The following is a 25504-nucleotide window of genomic DNA, read 5'->3' as shown; positions in this document are numbered from 1 at the left end:
TACCTAGGTTATATGCCACTTGCTCTACTCATCATCTAACCATCTCTAGCATTGCTTAAACATGTATGTATTTTAATGGATATTAAATGTTAAAAAGGTATTTCTTTTATCAAAATGATGAATATTTCTTGTAGAGCTTGCTACAATGCCAAGGTAGAAGTGGTCAAGCAACTGGTAGCACTGACCAGTGCGGAGAGTCTGACTGTAGAGAATATTTTCAGTGAGTTTCCTCTACACAGGTATGTACTGAGATTTAGTTTGGAACAAGTTAAGTATGGTAAAGAGACCATATTTTTTAAATCAGAAACCAGTTGTACTGCTATCTAACCATAATTAATTCCAGACACTAATCCAGTTGTCCTACTATCTATCCATCACTAATCCAGTTGTCCTATTATCCAGCCATCACTAATCCAGTTGTCCTACTATCTATCCATCTCTAATCCAGTTGTCCTACTATCTACCTATCACTAATCCAGTTGTCCTACTATCTACCTATCATTAATCCAGTTGTCCTACTATCCAGCCATCACTAATCCAGTTGTCCTACTATTCAGCCATCACTAATCCAGTTGTCCTACTATCTACCTATCACTAATCCAGTTGTCCTACTATCTACCTATCACTAATCCACTTGTCCTACTATCCAGCCATCACTAATCCAGTTGTCCTACTATCTACCTATCACTAATCCAGTTGTCCTACTATCCAGCCATCACTAATCCAGTTGTCCTACTATCCAGCCATCACTAATCCAGTTGTCCTACTATCTACCTATCACTAATCCAGTTGTCCTACTATCTATCCATCTCTAATCCAGTTGTCCTACTATCTACATATCACTAATGCAGTTGTCCTACTATCTATCCTTCACTAATCCAGTTGCCCTACTATCTATCCATCACTAATCCAGTTGTCCTATTATCCAGCCATCACTAATCCAGTTGTCCTACTATCTATCCATCTCTAATCCAGTTGTCCTACTATCTATCTACCTATCACTAACTAATCCAGTTGTCCTACCTACTATCCCTATCACTAATCCAGTTGTCCATCATCACTAATCCAGTTGTCCTACTATCCAGCCATCACTAATCCAGTTGTCCTACTATCTACCTATCACTAATCCAGTTGTCCTACTATCCAGCCATCACTAATCCAGTTGTCCTACTATCTACCTATCACTAATCCAGTTGTCCTACTATCCAGCCATCACTAATCCAGTTGTCCTATTATCTACCTATCACTAATCCAGTTGTCCTACTATCTACCTATCACTAATCCAGTTGTCCTATTATCTACCTATCACTAATCCAGTTGTCCTACTATCCAGCCATCACTAATCCAGTTGTCCTACTATCACTAATCCAGTTGTCCTACTATCTACCTATCACTAATCCAGTTGTCCTACTATCTACCTATCACTAATCCAGTTGTCCTACAATCTATCCATCTCTAATCCAGTTGTCCTGCTATCTACCTATCACTAATCCAGTTGTCCTACTATCTACCTATCACTAATCCAGTTGTCCTACTATCTACCTATCACTAATCCAGTTGTCCTACTATCCAGCCATCACTAATCCAGTTGTCCTGCAATCTACCTATCACTAATCCAGTTGTCCTACTATCTATCCATCTCTAATCCAGTTGTCCTACTATCTACCTATCACTAATCCAGTTGTCCTACTATCTATCCATCTCTAATCCAGTTGTCCTACTATCTACCTATCACTAATCCAGTTGTCCTACTATCTACCTATCACTAATCCAGTTGTCATACTATCCAGCCATCACTAATCCAGTTGTCCTACTATTCAGCCATCGCTAATCCAGTTGTCCTACTATCTACCTATCACTAATCCAGTTGTCCTACTATCCAGCCATCACTAATCCAGTTGTCCTACTATCTACCTATCATTAATCCAGTTGTCCTACTATCTATCTATCACTAATCCAGTTGTCCTACTATCTATCCATCTCTAATCCAGTTGTCCTACTATCTACAGTTGTCCTACTATCTATCCATCACTAATCCAGTTGTCCTACTATCCAGCCATCACTAATCCAGTTGTCCTCCTACCTATCATAATCTACCTATCCATCTAATCCAGTTGTCCTACTATCTACCTATCACTAATCCAGTTGTCCTATCTACTAATCCAGTTGTCCTACTATCTACCTATCACTAATCCAGTTGTCCTACTATCTACCTATCTCTAATCCAGTTGTCCTACTATCTACCTATCACTAATCCAGTTGTCCTACTATCTACCTATCACTAATCCAGTTGTCCTACTATCAAGCCATCACTAATCCAGTTGTCCTACTATGAAGCCATCGCTATCCAGTTGTCCTACTAATCCAGTTGTCCTACTATCTACCTATCACTAATCCAGTTGTCCTATTATCTACCTATCACTAATCCAGTTGTCCTACTATCCAGCCATCACTAATCCAGTTGTCCTACTATCCTAGCCTACTATCACCATCACTAATCCAGTTGTCCTACTATCTACCTATCACTAATCCAGTTGTCCTACTATCTATCCATCTCTAATCCAGTTGTCCTACTATCTACCTATCACTAATCCAGTTGTCCTACTATCCAGCCATCACTAATCCAGTTGTCCTGCTATCTACCTATCACTAATCCAGTTGTCCTACAATCTATCCATCTCTAATCCAGTTGTCCTTCTATCTACCTATCACTAATCCAGTTGTCCTACTATCTACCTATCACTAATCCAGTTGTCCTACTATCTACCTATCACTAATCCAGTTGTCCTACTATCTACCTATCACTAATCCAGTTGTCCTATTATCTACCTATCACTAATCCAGTTGTCCTACCTATCACTAATCCAGTTGTCCTACTATCTACCTATCACTAATCCAGTTGTCCTACTATCTACCTATCACTAATCCAGTTGTCCTACTATCTACCTATCACTAATCCAGTTGTCCTACTATCCAGCCATCACTAATCCAGTTGTCCTACTATCTACCTATCACTAATCCAGTTGTCCTACTATCTATCCATCTCTAATCCAGTTGTCCTACTATCTACCTATCACTAATCCAGTTGTCCTACTATCTATCTATCACTAATCCAGTTGTCCTACTATCTACCTATCACTAATCCAGTTGTCCTACTATCCAGCCATCACTAATCCAGTTGTCCTACTATCTACCTATCACTAATCCAGTTGTCCTACTATCTATCCATCTCTAATCCAGTTGTCCTACTATCTACCTATCACTAATCCAGTTGTCCTACTATCTACCTATCACTAATCCAGTTTTCCCAAGGGGATAAGTAAGCTGATATCATAGCATTTGTTGTCTTACACAATTGAGAAGACTTTGACCAGATTTGGTTCAAACAACACTGTAGAAAGGGGAACTAATTTTGTCTACAACCTAAGGTAGCCTGAGAGACATTTCCAGTAGGGAAAATTATCATATTCTTGAAAATTCAGCTTTTTCTATAGGAATAATAGTATTTTGTGTGAAGCACACTTCGGCAAAGGAGATTGAATTTTGTATGTATGTAGTTAACTTCAAACATATTCTATTGACATATGATATGACATTGGCAATAGTTATTTAGTTTTACAGGAATTGAGGATATGTGATGGCATGAAAGATAAACACACATTAACAAACAAGTATATACATGTTAACAGTGGGTCTGACTCCTCAGAGTCAAATGGCCATGGTCATATGGGTGAAGTAGGGAATACACAGGAAAGCATTTTATTTCCTCTTGATATGAAGATTTTTTTGTGTTAAATTTTATCATAAGTGTCTTAAAGGAAAGTCAACCTTATTTTATTTATATGGTATATGGCAATCCTTATTTTATCTATATGGTATATGGCAATCCTTATTTTATCTATATGGTATATGGCAATCCTTATTTTATCTATATGGTATATGGCAATCCTTATTTTATCTATATGGTATATGGCAATCCTTATGTGAAGGAAAGTCAACCTTATTTTATCTATATGGTATATGGCAATCCTTAGGTGAAGGAAACTCACTATGACAGTCTTTCATGCAATTGATCTGACTCCTTGAGCGAAGGAACATGTATTTTGATTAAATTTGGTGTAGAGCATCCTTGGGTAAAGAGGGAATCGATGTTGTGTAAACAGTGGATCTGACCTCAATGGGCAGATGGATACAATTTAATCAAAGAAATACAGATTGACATTCAAAATCTTTCTCCTTTAGTTGTGACCAAACCTCATATGTTGAGCAGTAAAGGCCCTATGGGCATCTTGTTATATAACTTCGCAGCATGATTTCAATGAAGCTAAAAGGAATAGTCAGTACATTGTCCTGTACAAGTTTTTCATGTGGATTTGAAGTTATAGATGCCTGTAATTGTAGTAAACAGTGTCTATAATGTAAGATGTTTTACCTCATTACAGTGCTTGTACAAGTGGTCGCAGTCTCGAACTGATCAAATATCTTTTGGAGCAGTCAAGCGTGAATATCAACCAGCAGGGAAGAGATGGACACACAGGTAAACAAATATACATCTGTAAGAGTGAGTCAGTCACACAGGTAAACAAATATACATCTGTAAGAGTGAGTCAGTCACACAGGTAAACAAATATACATCTGTAAGAGTGAGTCAGTCACACAGGTAAACAAATATACATCTGTAAGAGTGAGTCAGTCACACAGGTAAACAAATATACATCTGTGAGAGTGAGTCAGTCACACAGGTAAACAAATATACATCTGTGAGAGTGAGTCAGTCACACAGGTAAACAAATATACATCTGTGAGAGTGAGTCAGTCACACAGGTAAACAAATATACATCTGTGAGAGTGAGTCAGTCACACAGGTAAACAAATATACATCTGTAAGAGTGAGTCAGTCACACAGGTAAACAAATATACATCTGTAAGAGTGAGTCAGTCACACAGGTAAACAAATATACATCTGTGAGAGTGAGTCAGTCACACAGGTAAACAAATATACATCCATAAGGGTGAGTCAGTCACACAGGTAAACAAATATACATCTGTGAGAGTGAGTCAGTCACACAGGTAAACAAATATACATCCATAAGGGTGAGTCAGTCACACAGGTAAACAAATATACATCTGTAAGAGTGAGTCAGTCACACAGGTAAACAAATATACATCTGTAAGAGTGAGTCAGTCACACAGGTAAACAAATATACATCTGTAAGAGTGAGTCAGTCACACAGGTAAACAAATATACATCTGTAAGAGTGAGTCAGTCACACAGGTAAACAAATATACATCTGTAAGGGTGAGTCAGTCACACAGTTAAACAAATATACATCTGTAAGGGTTTTTTTGTCACACAGGTAAACAAATACACATCTGTAAGGGTGAGTCAGGGATACAGGTAGTTAAGAAATCATAAATACAGTTGAATTTGTTGGGGTGAAATATATTAGCTAAATCCATAGAGATAAGATTGGCATTAAATGATCTATTATCCCAGCCATTATGGCTAAATGAAAAAATACAAATAAATAATAAGCATGTCATATATTATAAGTGGATAGAGCATGATGTGTTTTTCATAAATGATTTATTAAATGAAAATGAAGAATTCCTTTCTTTTGAAGACTTTAAGCAGAAGTACTATAAAAATACTAATATAATTACTTATCAAGGGCTACTCTCAGCTATTCCGAGGAATTGGAAACAAAATATCATCCATAATGGTGAAAAAATGACTAACATTGAATGCAAATTAGTTTCTCTTTTTAAGTCAAATGAAAAAGGTGCGAAATGTTTCTGTAATCTTTTTATCATGGATCATCAGGAATTTCCAGTTAAAAGTTTAGAAAAATGGAATGAAAAATTAGAAACTGCATTTAATAGAGAAGATTGGAAGTCTATATACAAGGCACCGTTTTTATTAACTGAAATACAAATATACAAACCTTTCAATTTAAGCTGCTTCATAGATAGAATTTTATATACGAATTCTAGACTTCTGATCCTGAAAATCGTGGAAACTGGGCTTTGTACTTTCTGTTTGGCTAATAGAGAAACACTTGAACATCTTTTCTGGGAATGCCCCTTTTCTCGCTTCCTATGGGAATCCTTAAACAACAGCTTTGAGTCTAATCAAATGTAGTATTTCATATGACTTGTCCTTTTGTCCTTTTAGGCTGTAATAATGATCCTCAATTTGATGATATAAATTTTTGCATTCTACCAGTAAAAAATATATTTATACCTGCAAATGAAAAAAATACTATTCCATCTATTGATGGAGTCAAATCAATGTTATTATATTATAAGCAGACTGACATTCAGAATGCGGTTTTTTATACCCAGACAAAGGCCGGCTATATCAGAGAAAAATGGAGATCTAACACCACAGCACTGAATCTCGATCAGTAGATGTATATAAGAAATTAATTTTAAAATATATATATCATGTTTGACAAGTGTATTAATAACTTATACCTATGTAAGAGTTGACATCAATCATGAATATTCTACTTGTACTATTGTATCGTATTATGTGAACTTAGAAAAATAAAAAAAAAATAAAAATTTCAGTTAGATATCCGTGACAAATAAGGGGAAATTATGATAGATAGATTTTGATTTTTTTTTTCACTGTGAAGTTGATATCATATTATAACTTTGGTGTGTATTAACATAATATTGTAACTTTGGTGTGTATTAACATGATATTGTAACTTTGGTGTGTATTAACATGATATTGTAACTTTGGTGTGTATTAACATGATATTGTAACTTTGGTGTGTATGACTTTGGTGTGTATTAACATGATATTGTAACTTGGGTGTGTATTAACATGATATTGTAACTTTGGTGTGTATTAACATAATATTGTAACTTTGGTGTGTATTAACATAATATTGAAACTTTCGTGTGTATTAACATGATATTGTAACTTTGGTGTGTATTAACATGATATTGTAACTTTGGTGTGTATTAACATGATATTGTAACTTTGGTGTGTATTAACATGATATTGTAACTTTGGTGTGTATTAACATGATATTGTAACTTTGGTGTGTATTAACATGATATTGAAACTTTGGTGTGTATTAACATGATATTGTAACTTTGGTGTGTATTAACATGATATTGTAACTTTGGTGTGTATTAACATGATATTGTAACTTTGGTGTGTATTAACATGATATTGTAACTTTGGTGTGTATTAACATGATATTGTAACTTTGGTGTGTATTAACATGATATTGTAACTTTGGTGTGTATTACTTTGGTGTGTATTAACATAATATTGTAACTTTGGTGTGTATTAACATAATATTGTAACTTTGGTGTGTATTAACATGATATTGTAACTTTGGTGTGTATTAACATGATATTGTAACTTTGGTGTGTATTAACATGATATTGTAACTTTGGTGTGTATTAACATGATATTGTAACTTTGGTGTGTATTAACATGATATTGTAACTTTGGTGTGTATTAACATGATATTGAAACTTTGGTGTGTATTAACATGATATTGTAACTTTGGTGTGTATTAACATGATATTGTAACTTTGGTGTGTATTAACATGATATTATAACTTTGGTGTGTATTAACATGATATTGTAACTTTGGTGTGTATTACTTTGGTGTGTATTAACATAATATTGTAACTTTGGTGTGTATTAACATAATATTGTAACTTTGGTGTGTATTATATTGTAACATTAACATGATATTGTAACTTTGGTGTGTATTAACATGATATTGTAACTTTGGTGTGTATTAACATGATATTGTAACTTTGGTGTGTATTAACATGATATTGTAACTTTGGTGTGTATTAACATAATATTGTAACTTTGGTGTGTATTAACATGATATTGTAACTTTGGTGTGTATTAACATGATATTGTAACTTTGGTGTGTATTAACATGATATTGTAACTTTGGTGTGTATTAACATGATATTGTAACTTTGGTGTGTATTAACATGATATTGTAACTTTGGTGTGTATTAACATGATATTGTAACTTTGGTGTGTATTAACATGATAACATTGTAACTTTGGTGTGTATTAACATGATATTGTAACTTTGGTGTGTATTAACATGATATTGTAACTTTGGTGTGTATTAACATGATATTGTAACTTTGGTGTGTATTAACATGATATTGTAACTTTGGTGTGTTTTAACATGATATTGTAACTTTGGTGTGTATTAACATGATATTGTAACTTTGGTGTGTATTAACATGATATTGTAACTTTGGTGTGTATTAACATGATATTGTAACTTTGGTGTGTATTAACATGATATTGTAACTTTGGTGTGTATTAACATGATATTGTAACTTTGGTGTGTATTAACATGATATTGTAACTTTGGTGTGTATTAACATGATATTGTAACTTTGGTGTGTATTAACATGATATTGTAACTTTGGTGTGTATTAACATGATATTGTAACTTTGGTGTGTATTAAAATGATATTGTAACTTTGGTGTGTATTAACATGATATTTGTAACTTTGGTGTGTATTAACATGATATTGTAACTTTGGCGTGTATTAACATAATATTGTAACTTTGGTGTGTATTAACATGATATTGTAACTTTGGTGTGTATTAACATGATATTGTAACTTTGGTGTGTATTAACATGATATTGTAACTTTGGTGTGTATTAACATGATATTGTAACTTTGGTGTGTATTAACATGATATTGTAACTTTGGTGTGTATTAACATGATATTGTAACTTTGGTGTGTATTAACATGATATTGTAACTTTGGTGTGTATTAACATGATATTGTAACTTTGGTGTGTATTAACATGATATTGTAACTTTGGTGCGTATTACTTTGGTGTGTATTAACATAATATTGTAACTTTGGTGTGTATTAACATGATATTGTAACTTTGGTGTGTATTAACATGATATTGTAACTTTGGTGTGTATTAACATGATATTGTAACTTTGGTGTGTATTAACATGATATTGTAACTTTGGTGTGTATTAACATGATATTGTAACTTTGGTGTGTATTAACATGATATTGTAACTTTGGTGTGTATTAACATGATATTGTAACTTTGGTGTGTATTAACATGATATTGTAACTTTGGTGTGTATTAACATGATATTGTAACTTTGGTGTGTATTAACATGATATTGTAACTTTGGTGTGTATTAACATGATATTGTAACTTTGGTGTGTATTAACATGATATTGTAACTTTGGTGTGTATTAACATGATATTGTAACTTTGGTGTGTATTAACATGATATTGTAACTTTGGTGTGTATTAACATGATACTGTAACTTTGGTGTGTATTAACATGATATTGTAACTTTGGTGTGTATTAACATAATATTGTAACATGATATTGTAACTTTGGTGTGTATTAACATGATATTGTAACTTTGGTGTGTATTAACATGATATTGTAACTTTGGTGTGTATTAACATGATATTGTGACTTTGGTGTGTATTAACATGATATTGTAACTTTGGTGTGTATTTACATGATATTGTAACTTTGGTGTGTATTAACATGATATTGTAACTTTGGTGTGTATTAAAATGATATTGTAACTTTGGTGTGTATTAACATGATATTGTAACTTTGGTGTGTATTAACATGATATTGTAACTTTGGTGTGTATTAAAATGATATTGTAACTTTGGTGTGTATTAACATGATATTGTAACTTTGGTATGTATTAACATAATATGATGACTTTGGTGTGTATTGACATAATATTGTAACTTTGGGGTGTATTAACATAATATTGTAACTTTGGTATGTATTAACATAATATTATGACTTTGGTATGTATTAACATAATATGATGACTTTGGTGTGTATTGACATAATATTGTAACTTCGGGGTGTATTAACATAATATTGTAACTTTGGTATGTATTAACATAATATTATGACTTTGGTGTGTATTAACATAATGTAACTTTGGTGTGTATTAACATAATATTGTAACTTTGGTGCGTATTAACATAATATCGTAACTTTGGTGTGTATTAGCATAGTATTGTAACTTTGGTGTGTATTGTGTGGTATATATTTTTGAGGTATCCTTGTGTGATATGTATTCTGAGGTACCCCAGTGCTGTATTTCTAAAGTATCTCTGTGTGGTATATATTTATGAGGTATCCTTGTGTGATATGTATTCTGAGGTACCTCAGTGTTATATCTCTGTGTGGTATATGTTTTTGAGGTATCCTTGTGTGATATGTATTCTGAGGTACCCCAGTGTTATATCTCTGTGTGGTATATATTTTTGAGGTATCCTTGTGTGATATGTATTCTGAGGTACCCCAGTGTTGTATCTCTGTGTGATATATATTTTTGAGGTATCCCTGTATGATATGTATTCTGAGGTACCCCAGTGTTATATCTCTGTGTGGTATATATTTTTGAGGTATCCTTGTATGATATGTATTCTGAGGTACCCCAGTGTTGTATTTCTAAAGTATCTCTGTGTGGTATATATTTTTGAGGTATCCTTGTGTGATATGTATTCTGAGGTACCCCAGTGTTGTATCTCTGTGTGGTATATATTTTTGAGGTATCCCTGTATGATATGTATTCTGAGGTACCCCGGTGTTATATCTCTGTGTGGTATATATTTTTGAGGTATCCTTGTATGATATGTATTCTGAGGTACCTCAGTGTTGTATTTCTAAAGTATCTCTGTGTGGTATATATTTTTGAGGTATCCCTGTGTGATATGTATTCTGAGGTACCCCAGTGTTGTATCTCTGTGTGGTATATATTTTTGAGGTATCCTTGTGTGATATGTATTCTGAGTGTGTTGTATTCTGAGGTACCCCAGTGTTGTATTTCTAAAGTATCTCTGTGTGGTATATATTTTTGAGGTATCCCTGTGTGATATGTATTCTGAGGTACCCCAGTGTTGTATCTCTTGTGTGGTATATATTTTTGAGGTATCCTTGTGTGATATGTATTCTGAGGTACCCCAGTGTTGTATTTCTAAAGTATCTCTGTGTGGTATATATTTTTGAGGTATCCCTGTGTGATATGTATTCTGAGGTACCCCAGTGTTGTATCTCTGTGTGGTATATATTTTTGAGGTATCCCTGTGTGATATGTATTCTGAGGTACCCCAGTGTTGTATCTCTGTGTGGTATATATTTTTGAGGTATTCCTCTGTTAGTAATATGTATTTTGAGGTACCCAAGTAGTGTATTTTTGTATTGTCTTGTATTACAGGTTTACACAGTGCCTGTTACCATGGTCACATCCGTGTTGTTCAGTTTTTATTGGAGTGCCGGGCCGATATGAATCTTGTTGCCACCATGACTGACCAGACCTCAGGCAGTGAGAAGGTGGAGGAGCAAACAGCACTGATGTGGGCGTACGAACAAGGTCAGAGGTCACAGGAATATAATCTCTTTACATGTTTTATATTGTGCTATCGAATTGTTTCAAAACATTTGCCATGAAAATATCATTTTTGGGAATATTCTTTACATTGAAACTTCTATCTTGTTCCATGATAGGATAACTTGCTCTAATCATATCCCTGACATAGTAGAAAGAGGGTATATGGTCGTTTATGTCAAAACAAAATAAAACAGCTTGTATACAAGGTCTCTCACGAACAGAGATTTACTTTATGTTCACACGGTTGTATAGCTTAACATGTTCATCTGTTCAGTTTATTTTTACTTTCTTATAAATAGAAAGAATAAATTCTGAATATTTCTGCCTGGTTTGGCAGGACATGATGACATAGTGACACTTCTGAAACACCATAAACGGCCCCAGGATGAATCTGCTTGTGGGGACTACTCTCAGCCAGGGCAGGAAGGCTCATATGTGTCTGTCCCCTCCCCTCTGGGTAAACTCAAAAGTATAACACGAGGTAAGCTCATGAACATATCTGTATATACCTGCCTCTTATCTCTGTGTGGATGGATTTTTGTATATATCAGATATCTTGAATATTAAAGATTTAATAGTTAACAGATATCACAGAATTAAAAGATAACACAGAATTAACAGATATCACATAATTAACAGATATCACATTGTAAACAGATATCACAGTATTAACAGATATCACAGAGTTAACAGAAGTTAACAGATATCACAGAGTAAACAGAAGTTAACAGATATCACAGAGTTAACAGATATCACAGAGTTAACAAATATTACAGAATCAAACAGATATCACATAACTAACAGATATCACAGTGTAAACAGAAATCACAGAGTTAACAGATATCACAGAGTTAAAAGTTATCACAGAGTTAACAAATATCACAGAGTTAACAGATATCACATAGATAAAAGATATCACAGAGTTAACAGATATCACAGAGTTAATAGATATCACAGAGTTAACAGATATCACAGAGTCAAACGGATATCACAGAGTCAAACGGATATCACAGAGTTAACAGATATTACAGAGTTAACAGATATCACAGAGTTAAAAGATATCACAGAATTAACAGATATCAAATATCTAACATATCACATAGTTAACAGATATCACAGAGTTAGCAAATATCACAGAGTTAAAAGATATTACAGAGTTAACAGATATCACAGAGTTAACAGATATCACAGAGTTAGCAAATATCACTGAGTTAACAGATATCACAGAGTTAAACAGATATCACAGAGTTAAAAGATATCACAGAGAAGGCTCATATGTGTCTGTCCCCTCCCCTCTGGGTAAACTCAAAAGTATAACACGAGGTCACAGAGTTAACAGATATCACATAGTTAATAGATATCACATAGATAAAAGATATCACAGAGTCAAACGGATATCACAGAGGCAAACGGATATCACAGAGTTAACAGATATTACAGAGTTAACAGATATTACAGAGTTAACAGATATCACAGAGTTAAAAGATATCACAGAATTAACAGATATCAAATATCTAACATATCACATAGTTAACAGATATCACAGAGTTAGCAAATATCACCGAGTTAACAGATATCACAGAGTTAAACAGATATCACAGAGTTAAAAGATATCACAGAGTTAAAAGTTATCACAGAGTTAACAAATATCTTAGAGTTAACAGATATCACATAGATAAAAGATATCACAGAGTAAACAGATATCACAGAGTTAAACAGATATCACAGAGTTAAAAGATATCACAGAGAAGGCTCATATGTGTCTGTCCCCTCCCCTCTGGGTAAACTCAAAAGTATAACACGAGGTCACAGAGTTAACAGATATCACATAGTTAATAGATATCACATAGATAAAAGATATCACAGAGTCAAACGGATATTACAGAGTTAACAGATATCACATAGATAAAAGATATCACAGAGTAAACAGATATCACAGAGTCAAACGGATATCACAGAGTTAACAGATATTACAGAGTTAACAGATATCACAGAATTAACAGATATCAAATATTTAACATGTCACATAGTTAACGGATATCACATAGTTAACAGATATCACAGAGTTAGCAAATAACACAGAGTTAAAAGATATTACAGAGTCAACAGATATCACAGAGTTAACAGATATCACAGAGTTAGCAAATATCACCAAGTTAACAGATATCACAGAGTTAAACAGATATCACAGAATTAACATAAGTTAACAGATATTACAGAGGTAACAGATATCTCAGAATTAAACAGATGTCACAGTGTTAAACAGATATCACTGAGATAACAGATATCAAAGTCTTTACAGAAGTTAACAGATATCACATAGTTAACATATATCACATAGAGATATCACATAGTTAACAGCAGTTAAGATATCACATAGTGAACAGATATAACATAGTTAACAGATATTAAATAGTTAACAGAAGTTAACAGATATCACATATTTAATAGATATCACAGAGTTAACCGAAGTTAACAGATATCACATAGTTAACAGATATCACAGAGTTATCAAATATCACAGAGTTAACAGATATCACAGAGTTAACAGATATCACAGAGTTAGCAAATATCACAAAGTTAACAGATATCACAGAGTTAAACAGATATCACAGAGTTAAAAGATATCACAGAGTTAAAAGTTATCACAGAGTTAATAAATATCAGAGTTAACAGATATCACAGAGTTAGATATCACAGAGTTAGCAAATATCACAGAGTTAAAAGATATTATAGATTTAACAGATATTACAGAGTTAACAGATAACACAGAGTTAGCAAATATCACCGAGTTAACAGATATCACAGAGTTAAACAGATATCACAGAGTTAAAAGATATCACAGAATTAACAGATATCAAATATTTAACATGTCACATAGTTAACGGATATCACATAGTTAACAGATATCACAGAGTTAGCAAATAACACAGAGTTAAAAGATATTACAGAGTCAACAGATATCACAGAGTTAACAGATATCACAGAGTTAGCAAATATCACCAAGTTAACAGATATCACAGAGTTAAAAGATATCACAAAGTTAAAAGATATTACAGAGTTAACGGATATCACAGAGTTAACAGATATCACAGAGTTAAACAGATATCACAGAATTAACATAAGTTAACAGATATTACAGAGGTAACAGATATCTCAGAATTAAACAGATGTCACAGTGTTAAACAGATATCACTGAGATAACAGATATCAAAGTCTTTACAGAAGTTAACAGATATCACATAGTGAACAGATATAACATAGTTAACAGATATTAAATAGTTAACAGAAGTTAACAGATATCACATATTTAATAGATATCACAGAGTTAACCGAAGTTAACAGATATCACATAGTTAACAGATATCACAGAGTTAAAAGTTATCACAGAGTTAATAAATATTTTAGAGATAACAGATATCACAGAGTTAGCAAATATCACCAAGTTAACAGATATCACAGAGTTAAACAGATATCACAGAGTTAAAAGATATCACAGAATTAACAGATATCAAATATTTAACATATCGCATAGTTAACGGATATCACATAGTTAACAGATATCACAGAGTTAGCAAATAACGCAGAGTTAAAAGATATTACAGAGTTAACAGATATCACAGAGTTAACAGATATCACAGAGTTAGCAAATATCACAGAGTTAACAGATATCACAGAGTTAAACACATATCACAGAGTTAAAAGATATCACTGAGTTAAACAGATATCACAGAATTAACAGAAGTTAACAGATATTACAGAGGTAACAGATATTACAGAGTTAAACAGATGTCACAGTGTTAAACAGATATCACAGAGATAACAGATATCACTGAGATAACAGATATCAAAGTCTTTACAGAAGTTAACAGATATCACATAGTTAACATATATCACATAGAGATATCACATAGTTAACAGCAGTTAAGATATCACATAGTGAACAGATATAACATAGTTAACAGATATTAAATAGTTAACAGAAGTTAACAGATATCACATATTTAATAGATATCACAGAGTTAACCGAAGTTAACAGATATCACATAGTTAACAGATATCACAGAGTTATCAAATATCACAGAGTTAACAGATATCACAGAGTTAACAGATATCACAGAGTTAGCAAATATCACAAAGTTAACAGATATCACAGAGTTAAACAGATATCACAGAGTTAAAAGATATCACAGAGTTAAAAGTTATCACAGAGTTAATAAATATCTTAGAGTTAACAGATATCACAGAGTTAGCAAATATCACAGAGTTAAAAGATATTATAGATTTAACAGATATTACAGAGTTAACAGATAACACAGAGTTAGCAAATATCACCGAGTTAACAGATATCACAGAGTTAAACAGATATCACAGAGTTAAAAGATATCACAGAATTAACAGATATCAAATATTTAACATGTCACATAGTTAACGGATATCACATAGTTAACAGATATCACAGAGTTAGCAAATAACACAGAGTTAAAAGATATTACAGAGTCAACAGATATCACAGAGTTAACAGATATCACAGAGTTAGCAAATATCACCAAGTTAACAGATATCACAGAGTTAAAAGATATCACAGAGTTAAAAGATATTACAGAGTTAACGGATATCACAGAGTTAACAGATATCACAGAGTTAAACAGATATCACAGAATTAACATAAGTTAACAGATATTACAGAGGTAACAGATATCTCAGAATTAAACAGATGTCACAGTGTTAAACAGATATCACTGAGATAACAGATATCAAAGTCTTTACAGAAGTTAACAGATATCACATAGTGAACAGATATAACATAGTTAACAGATATTAAATAGTTAACAGAAGTTAACAGATATCACATATTTAATAGATATCACAGAGTTAACCGAAGTTAACAGATATCACATAGTTAACAGATATCACAGAGTTAAAAGTTATCACAGAGTTAATAAATATTTTAGAGATAACAGATATCACAGAGTTAGCAAATATCACCAAGTTAACAGATATCACAGAGTTAAACAGATATCACAGAGTTAAAAGATATCACAGAATTAACAGATATCAAATATTTAACATATCGCATAGTTAACGGATATCACATAGTTAACAGATATCACAGAGTTAGCAAATATCACAGAGTTAAAAGATATTACAGAGTTAACAGATATCACAGAGTTAACAGATATCACAGAGTTAGCAAATATCACAGAGTTAACAGATATCACAGAGTTAAACACATATCACAGAGTTAAAAGATATCACAGAGTTAAACAGATATCACAGAATTAACAGAAGTTAACAGATATTACAGAGGTAACAGATATTACAGAGTTAAACAGATGTCACAGTGTTAAACAGATATCACAGAGATAACAGATATCACAGTCTTTACAGAAGTTAACAGATATCACATAGTTAACATATATCACATAGAGATATCACATAGTTAACAGCAGTTAAGATATCACATAGTTAACAGATATCACATAGCTAAGAGAAGTTAACAGATATCACATAGTTAACAGATATTAAATAGTTAACAGAAGTTAACAGATATCACATATTTTTTAGATATCACAGAGTTAACCGAAGTTAACAGATATCACATAGTTAACATATATCAAAGAGTTAACAAATATCACAGAGTTAACAGATATCCCAGAGTTAACAGATATCACAGAGTTAGCAGATATCACGGAGTTAACAGATATCACAGAGTTAACAGATATCACATAGTTAACAGATATCATAGAGTTAACAGATATCACATAGTTAACAGATATCACAGAGTTAAGGGATATCTCAGATTTTACAGATATCACAGAGTTAACAGATATCACATAGTTAACAGATATCACAGAGTTAACAGATATCACAGAGTTAACAGATATCAGAGTTAACAGAAGTTAACAGATATCACATAGTTATGAGATATCACATAGTTATCAGATATCACAGAGTTAACAGATATCACATAGTTAACAGATATCACAGAGTTAACAGATTTCAGAGTTAACAGAAGTTAACAGATATCACATAGTTATGAGATATCACAGAGTTAACAGATATCACAGAGTATCACAGAGTTAACAGATATCACAGAGTTAACAGATATCAGAGTTAACAGAAGTTAACAGATATCACATAGTTATCAGATATCACAGAGTTAACAGATATCACATAGTTAACAGATATCACAGAGTTAACAGATATCACAGAGTTAACATATCAAATTTGTATGTTTGTGTGATGTTGTATAGATCATCAGATGGTGTATAATTTCATTAGATATTCAGACTTGCTATTGATGTCAATATTGTATAGATCAGTAGTTGTTTCATATCTGTTCAGACATTTTAAAAGTCATCTAATGTTTCACATTATAATATTCATCAGATTGTTCACATTTTACATTCAGCTAATGTTTCACATTTTAACATGCAGCTAATGTTTCACGTTTTAACATTCATCAGATGTTTCACAGTTTAAAGGATGAGTCTATGAGACATTTCACATTAACAGATATTTCATATTTGTCAGATGTTTCACATTTTATCAGATTTATGCAACATTTCACATTTTATGACCAGATTTTGTACTGCTGTCATTATGTTGTACTGTCAATAAGATGTGATCAAATTTTTAACACCTTGTTGTTCTCGTTATACAGAAAAAATTGATGTACTTCAGCTGAGATCTACTCTACCTCGTCACTACCACTTAAATATCAGTGACCTTGACTTTGAGGAAGTTATTGGCAGTGGGTCATTTGGCAAAGTGTTCAAAGGACGTTATGATGGAAAAGTTGTAGCCATAAAAAGGTAGGATAACTATCAGTCATTTAAAAGCATTATCCCCATTACTGATTTGCAGGGATCTTTGTATGGGAAGAAACTGAACACTGAAAATACCTATTTGGCTGGACAGGTGACACATCTTTTTTGACATCCTTTCAGGGAATCAACTCGTTCTGTCTGGGTGAGGACATACCGATAAGCATTAGAAATATCATACATATATTATTATAGGTCGTATAGATCGTCATTAGAGGTCATACAGATTGTCATTAGAGGTCATATGGGTCAACAAAAGAGGTCATATGGGTCAATATTAGAGGTCATTTCGGTAATCATTGGATGTCGTACAAGTCAACACTAGAGGTAAAAAAAGTCAACACTAGAGGTTATAGAGGTCATTAAATCTTACAAATCAACAGATGTTAGTCATTATTACAGATTATGTACAGCTCATACAATAATTCTTACATGTATATCCTGATTTTGGTGCTAAATCTAATGTAGACATGTTCTGTACTAAGTGTGTCCTGTCTCTCTAGGTACAGAGCTAACTCCTTTGGTGCTAAATCTGATGTAGACATGTTCTGTACTAAGTGTGTCCTGTCTCTCTAGGTACAGAGCTAACTCCTTTGGTGCTAAATCCGATGTAGACATGTTCTGTACTAAATGTGTCCTGTCTCTCTAGGTACAGAGCTAATTCCTTTGGTGCTAAATCTGATGTGGACATGTTCTGTAGAGAAGTAGCCATACTGTCCAAGCTTAATAGTCCCTATGTGATCAACTTTGTAGGAGCTTGCTTAGATGATCCAAGTGTGAGTACAGAATAGTACCATATATATCCAGTTATAAATCTGGTGGTCAACTCTCAAATTTCTGACTTTCTTTGAAAATTATGTCATATATATATTCAGTAATCAGCTGATCTTTGACTCAAGTATACAGTTGGGCTTATCACAGCACAATGATACAACAGTCACTGACGTTTCTTATAAAGCTACAGTAAAAGTGCCAGTTTTTAAAACATGGAATATGATGGATATTTCACAATTTTCTTTTGCTACCAGTATGTGAAGAATGTGTAAACTTGATTATGTTTTTATTTTTTGAGTAGAATTTGCTGTATTTGTTTCTCTGAAATATTAATCACAAAGTGATATATTTAGGTGAGATTCACATTTGCGTTACAGGTATGACGTTAATATCCTATTGCATGCTGAAAATGTTGACCCATAATAAAAAATATTTCTGCAATTCACAAAAATAAAATGGTTTTACAGTTTACATGTTTGTTGACTTGATAATTACTTAAGACCATTGTTTCTTTCCAGCAATTTGCCATTGTTACACAGTTTGTGTCTGGTGGCTCCCTCTTCAGTATACTTCATGAACAAAAAAGGTAACACATCTGTGACTAAATGTTAAACAAAGCATAGCAAAATTGATTATAGTCTTATCTTGTACAATACATACGTCACTGCTAATATGCTTCACACTAGTGTGAAACATCACACTTAAATCTTCCACATTCATTTTGAGTTTTACTTGTATCATTTCCAAACTTCTAGTACAGATGTGTTTGTTTATCATGTTAATAATTCATGGACGAATGAACTATTTCAACTGGGTTACATGAAAGTGGCCTTATTTGCCTTTAGCTAAAGGGAGATAACTTCTACACTTGACTCTTCTATAGTTCAAATCAGACAGAATAAACCTAACTTCCACATATTATATGTTTTATAACACAAAAACTACCACACAAATAAACTGTATTTACATTAATTGTTGTTTTTTAAGGTTATCATTGTTGTTTTTTAAGGTTATCATTGTTGACCAGTGAAAGGATTCATTTTCAGAGTTATAGATCTGCATTCCAAACTGAGCATAGCAGTGGACATTGCCAAAGGAATGGCATATCTACATACACTGCCTCAGCCAATCATACACCGAGATCTCAACAGCCACAATGTTTTACTGGACGAAAATGGACATGCACTTGTGGCTGATTTTGGGGGTGAGACATTATAGCAAGGTGTTTGTGGGGAAGGCAGTTCTGGGGAAAGATGTTTAAGGATAAGATTTGGGTGTTTTTAATAGACATGACAAGATGTGGAGAGGGTATGTTTTTTGTAAGATATAAAGACAAGCCTATATGGTAGTCCTTGTTGAATAATTTTGACAGCATATGCTTGTTAATTTTCTCAGAGAAATGAGCATTATATTTCAGAATCAAGATTTTTACGATCTCTGGAGGACAACATGACAAAACAACCAGGTGTGAGTATACACACAATCAGATTGTTAAAGATCAATATCTAAATCATGTAAGAGATGAAACTTCTCTCAAAAAAAGGGTTTCTGGTATTAACACATTCCTGGTATAGCTATTCACTTTTATGCCATTTGAAAGATTAACTTTGGTTGATCGACAGAACCTGCGCTGGATGGCTCCAGAGATATTTACTCAGTGTACCAAGTACAGTATAAAGGCTGATATGTTCAGTTACTCCCTCTGTCTGTGGGAGCTGCTTGCAGGGGAACTACCATTTGGTCATCTCAAACCAGGTATGTATTTCTGCTTCAAAGAAAACATCTGTTCACAAAAGTTGATATTGAACACACTGACCTTTTCCACAGTAGTCAACATCACATTTATTGGTCAGTGTGTTTTACAGTTGATTCTGACTCATACAGGTTCCACTTTGACAGTTGTACTATTATCCTGTTGATATCTTTAAGCTCACCTTAACAAAGTTGATAGCGGCTTATTCTATAATCTAGATGTTGGTGTTGACATCCTGTAAAGAGTTAAGATGAGAATTGATGCAATTACAAATGCTGCTTTAATTTAAAAGGTCAAGGTCAAATTGGAAGCCATCTGACCAAAGGTTAAGTTCCTAGGTCCAAAGGTTTAGGCTTTTTCTTTTATCTTTTACCTGATATAGATTTGAAAATATTTATTATGAATTAAAACCAACCAAAGGTCAAAGTAAGAGGGCCATGAGAATGATAACATTAACAAAATGGAGAGGTGAGGGTTACTATTTATTCTTCTATTCCAAGCGACCAATCATTTGACATTCCAATGATTTCAATAATGTAAGGCTTTTCATGATTTTATTTACAAGACTCAATGAAAGAATATGAGTTTAAGAATTCAATTTGATAAAGTTTTATGGACTTACTATGTACTGAAATGTACTAGAATATGATTCTGATACTCCCCAAAAGGAGAGCATATGGTTGCTGCTTTGTCCTCCATATGTTTGTCCATCCATCTGTCTGTCCATCTGTTGTAATTTTGTCCAAAGCAAATGACAAAATTTATTTGTATCAACATGAAACTTCATTGGCAGATAGATCTCGATAAGGAGAAGTGCAGTGTACAAGAACCATAACTCTCTTTTGTATAATTAAGGAGTTATTTCCCTTTGTTATTTTTCATACATTGTACTTATATTTTGTTAAAATCAGCTGTTTTGGAACTAGCATTTATTACAAAGAACATCCATCAGTTCTGCCAATTCTCTTGTTATTTTAGACTGTAAACTCCCTTTACTTACAGCTGCTGCTGCTGCGGAAATGGCCTACCACAATACTCGGCCTCCAATAGCACTAACTTTCCCTAAACCACTGGTAGCTATCCTCCAGCGTGGTTGGAATGCATCGGCTGAGGTGGGTACACTTCATAGATACATTCAACTTTTCAACATTTCTTCACACTTGAATTGGATCTGTGTATGAAATCAATTATATTGTAATTAGAATAGGCATGAGTATAAATGAGATTTATGTTTATATCATTTGTAGGATAGGCCAGAGTTTAAAGAGATTGTGACTATTCTTGAGGAATGTAAACAGTCTCAAGGTGCTGCTCTCCTAAGTAATTCACCAATCAGTGTTTCCCTCGTGTCCCGGCTCTCTCCTATCAGGGATGAGGAAGAAGGGGAGGAAGGTCGGGATACCCCACCCCTTGCTGGTCATGTGACAGCCCTCAGGACACACTGGGAACAAGAGGCCACTAGGCACAGGTAAAGTTGTACATCATAGAAAAAGAATTCAGATAATCACCTATATCTGCAAAAATTATTATGTAATTAGTCATATAGAGGAAAGCCTACAAAATCAAGCCAACAGACACCAACATGAGCTGAATCAGGGCCACAAGTACACACACACACATACAGAACAGGGCCACAAGTACACATACACATAGATAATCAGGGCTACAAGTACACATACACTTACATAATCAGGGCCACAAGTACACATACACATACAGAATCAGGCCACAAGTACACATACAGAATCAGGTCCACATGTAAACATACAGAATCAGGGCCACAAGTACACATACAGAATCAGGGCCACAAGTACACATACACATACAGAATTAGGATCTCTGACACAAACACAGGCAGAATCACCACATCTGACACCAACACATGCAGATTACACACACACATACATAATTAAGGCCACAATTATGCACACATGCAGAATCAGGGCTACAAGTACCCACACATATGCAGAATCAGGGCCACAATTATAAACACACATGCAGAATCAAGGCCACATACATTAACAATTCAAAAATTGCTCTATTTAACTTTTCTGTGATCACAATTACCTGTGTGTAATCCTATGCCTGTTTTATGACAGTGCTGTTCCAGATGATGAGTTGAGACGTCGCCTACAGTATCCACAGATAGATAAGAATGGTAAGTCTCCACTACACATCATCTTAAATATTCTATCCTCAGATTTATTACAACATGTTGTTATTTGTGTATGATTTGAAAACATTCATGCACAAAATCCTCAATATTTTTGCACATTGAGACATTTTCTATGTTGTAGGTTATGTGCCTGACCTAATGAGTATAGTACACTTTCTATGATGTAGGTTATATGTCTGACCCAATGAGTATAGTACACTTTCTATGTTGTAGGTTATGTGTCTGACCCTTTGAGTATAGTACACTTTGTATGTTGTAGGTTGTGTGTCTGTCCCTTTGAGTATAGTACACTTTCTATGTTGTAGGTTATGTGTCTGACCCAATGAGTGTAGTACACTTTTTATGTTGTAGGTTATGTGTCTTTCTATGTTGTAGGTTATATGTCTGACCCAATGAGTATAGTACACTTTCTATGTTGTAGGTTTTGTGTCTGACCCAATGAGTATAATACACTTTCTATGTTGTAGGTTATGTGTCTGACGTACACTTTCTATGTTGTAGGTTTTGTGTCTGTTCCTTTGAGTATAGTACACTTTCTATGTTGTAAGTTATTTGTCTGACCCAATGAGTATAGTACACTTTGTATGTTGTAGGTTGTGTGTCTGTCCCATTGAGTATAGTACACTTTCTATGTTGTAGGTTTTGTGTCTGACCCTTTGAGTATAGTACACTTTCTATGTTGTAGGTTGTGTCTGACCCAATGAGTATAGTACACTTTCTATATTGTAGGTTTGTGTTTGACCCATTGAGTATAGTACACTTTCTATATTGTAGGTTTGTGTTTGGCCCATTGAGTATAGTACACTTTCTATGTTGTAGGTATTGTGTCTGACCCTTTGAGTATAGTCCACTTTCTATGTTGTAGGTTATGTGTCTGACCCGTTGAGTATAGTACACTTTCTATGTTGTAGGTTATGTGTCTGACCCTTTGAGTATAGTACACTTTCTATGTTTTAGGATATGTGTCTGACCCGTTGAGTATAGTACACTTTCTATGTTGTAGGTTTTGTGTCTGATCCAATGAGTATAGTACACTTTCTATGTTGTAGGTTATGTGTCTGACCCTTTAAGTATAGTACACTTTCTATGTTGTAGGTTGTGTCTGACATACACTTTCTATGTTGTAGGTTATGTGTCTAACCCATTGAGTATAGTACACTTTCTATGTTGTAAATTATGTGTCTGACACTTTGAGTATAGTACACTTTCTATGTTGTAGGTTATGTGTCTCACCCAATGAATATAGTACATTTTCTATGTTGTAGGTTTGTGTCTGACATACACTTTCTATGTGGTAGGTTTTGTGTTTGTTCCATTGAGTATAGTACACTTTCTATGTTGTAGGTTATGTGTCTGAAGTACACTTTCTATGTTGTAGGTTATGTGTCTGACCCGTTGAGTATAGTACACTTTCTATGTTCTAGGTTATGTGTCTGACCCTTTAAGTATAGTACACTTTCTATGTTGTAGGTTTTGTATCTGTCCCAATGAGTATAGTACACTTTCTATGTTGTAGGTTATATGTCTGACCCTTTGAGTATAGTACACTTTCTATGTTGTAGGTTATGTGTCTGACCCTTTGAGTATAGTACACTTTCTATGTTGTAGGTTATGTGTCTGACCCGTTGAGTATAGTACACTTTCTATGTTGTAGGTTTTTTGTCTGACTCTTTGAGTATAGTACACTTTCTATGTTGTAGGTTATGTGTCTGACCCAATGAGTATAATACACTTTCTATGTTGTAGGTTTTGTGTCTGACCCTTTGAGTATAGTACACTTTCTATGTTGTAGGTTGTGTCTGACCCAATGAGTATAGTACACTTTCTATATTGTAGGTTTGTGTTTGACCCATTGAGTATAGTACACTTTCTATATTGTAGGTTTGTGTTTGGCCCATTGAGTATAGTACACTTTCTATGTTGTAGGTTATGTGTCTGACCCTTTGAGTATAGTCCACTTTCTATGTTGTAGGTTATGTGTCTGACCCGTTGAGTATAGTACACTTTCTATGTTGTAGGTTATGTGTCTGACCCTTTGAGTATAGTACACTTTCTATGTTTTAGGTTATGTGTCTGACCCGTTGAGTATAGTACACTTTCTATGTTGTAGGTTAGGTGTCTGACCCATTGAGTATAGTACACTTTCTATGTTGTAGGTTATGTGTCTGACCCAATGAGTATAATACACTTTCTATGTTGTAGGTTATGTGTCTGACCCAATGAGTATAGTACACTTTCTATGTTGTAGGTTATGTGTCTCACCCAATGAATATAGTACATTTTCTATGTTGTAGGTTTGTGTCTGACATACACTTTCTATGTGGTAGGTTTTGTGTTTGTTCCATTGAGTATAGTACACTTTCTATGTTGTAGGTTTGTGTCTGACCCTTTGAGTATAGTACACTTTCTATGTTGTAGGTAATGTGTCTGACGTACACTTTCTATGTTGTAGGTTATATGTCTGACCCTTTAAGTATAGTACACTTTCTATGTTGTAGGTTATGTGTCTGTCCCTTTGAGTATAGTACACTTTCTATGTTGTAGGTTTT

The 25504-nt window shown here is 33.6% G+C and overlaps 1 protein-coding gene across 1 annotated transcript in view; it reads left to right on the top strand.

Annotated features, from left to right (window-relative positions):
• LOC132560107 (serine/threonine-protein kinase TNNI3K-like) overlaps positions 1-25504 on the top strand; it is a 47601-nt gene that overhangs the window by 14802 nt on the left and 7295 nt on the right. Inside the window, exons 10-22 of the mRNA XM_060224752.1 lie at positions 135-239; positions 4443-4537; positions 11249-11404; positions 11760-11903; positions 18090-18240; positions 18902-19028; positions 19545-19612; positions 20073-20230; positions 20444-20493; positions 20649-20781; positions 21782-21891; positions 22027-22247; positions 22879-22937. Of these exons, the coding sequence (XP_060080735.1) occupies positions 135-239; positions 4443-4537; positions 11249-11404; positions 11760-11903; positions 18090-18240; positions 18902-19028; positions 19545-19612; positions 20073-20230; positions 20444-20493; positions 20649-20781; positions 21782-21891; positions 22027-22247; positions 22879-22937 (1577 nt within the window). The remainder of the gene's footprint in view (positions 1-134; positions 240-4442; positions 4538-11248; positions 11405-11759; positions 11904-18089; positions 18241-18901; positions 19029-19544; positions 19613-20072; positions 20231-20443; positions 20494-20648; positions 20782-21781; positions 21892-22026; positions 22248-22878; positions 22938-25504) is intronic.

Source organism: Ylistrum balloti, unplaced genomic scaffold, assembly GCF_031769215.1.
Source record: "Ylistrum balloti isolate Yb309-2 unplaced genomic scaffold, AGI_CSIRO_Ybal_v1 Utg371014, whole genome shotgun sequence".
NCBI lineage: Eukaryota > Metazoa > Mollusca > Bivalvia > Pectinida > Pectinidae > Ylistrum > Ylistrum balloti.
This window is presented reverse-complemented; position numbering and strand designations above follow the sequence as displayed.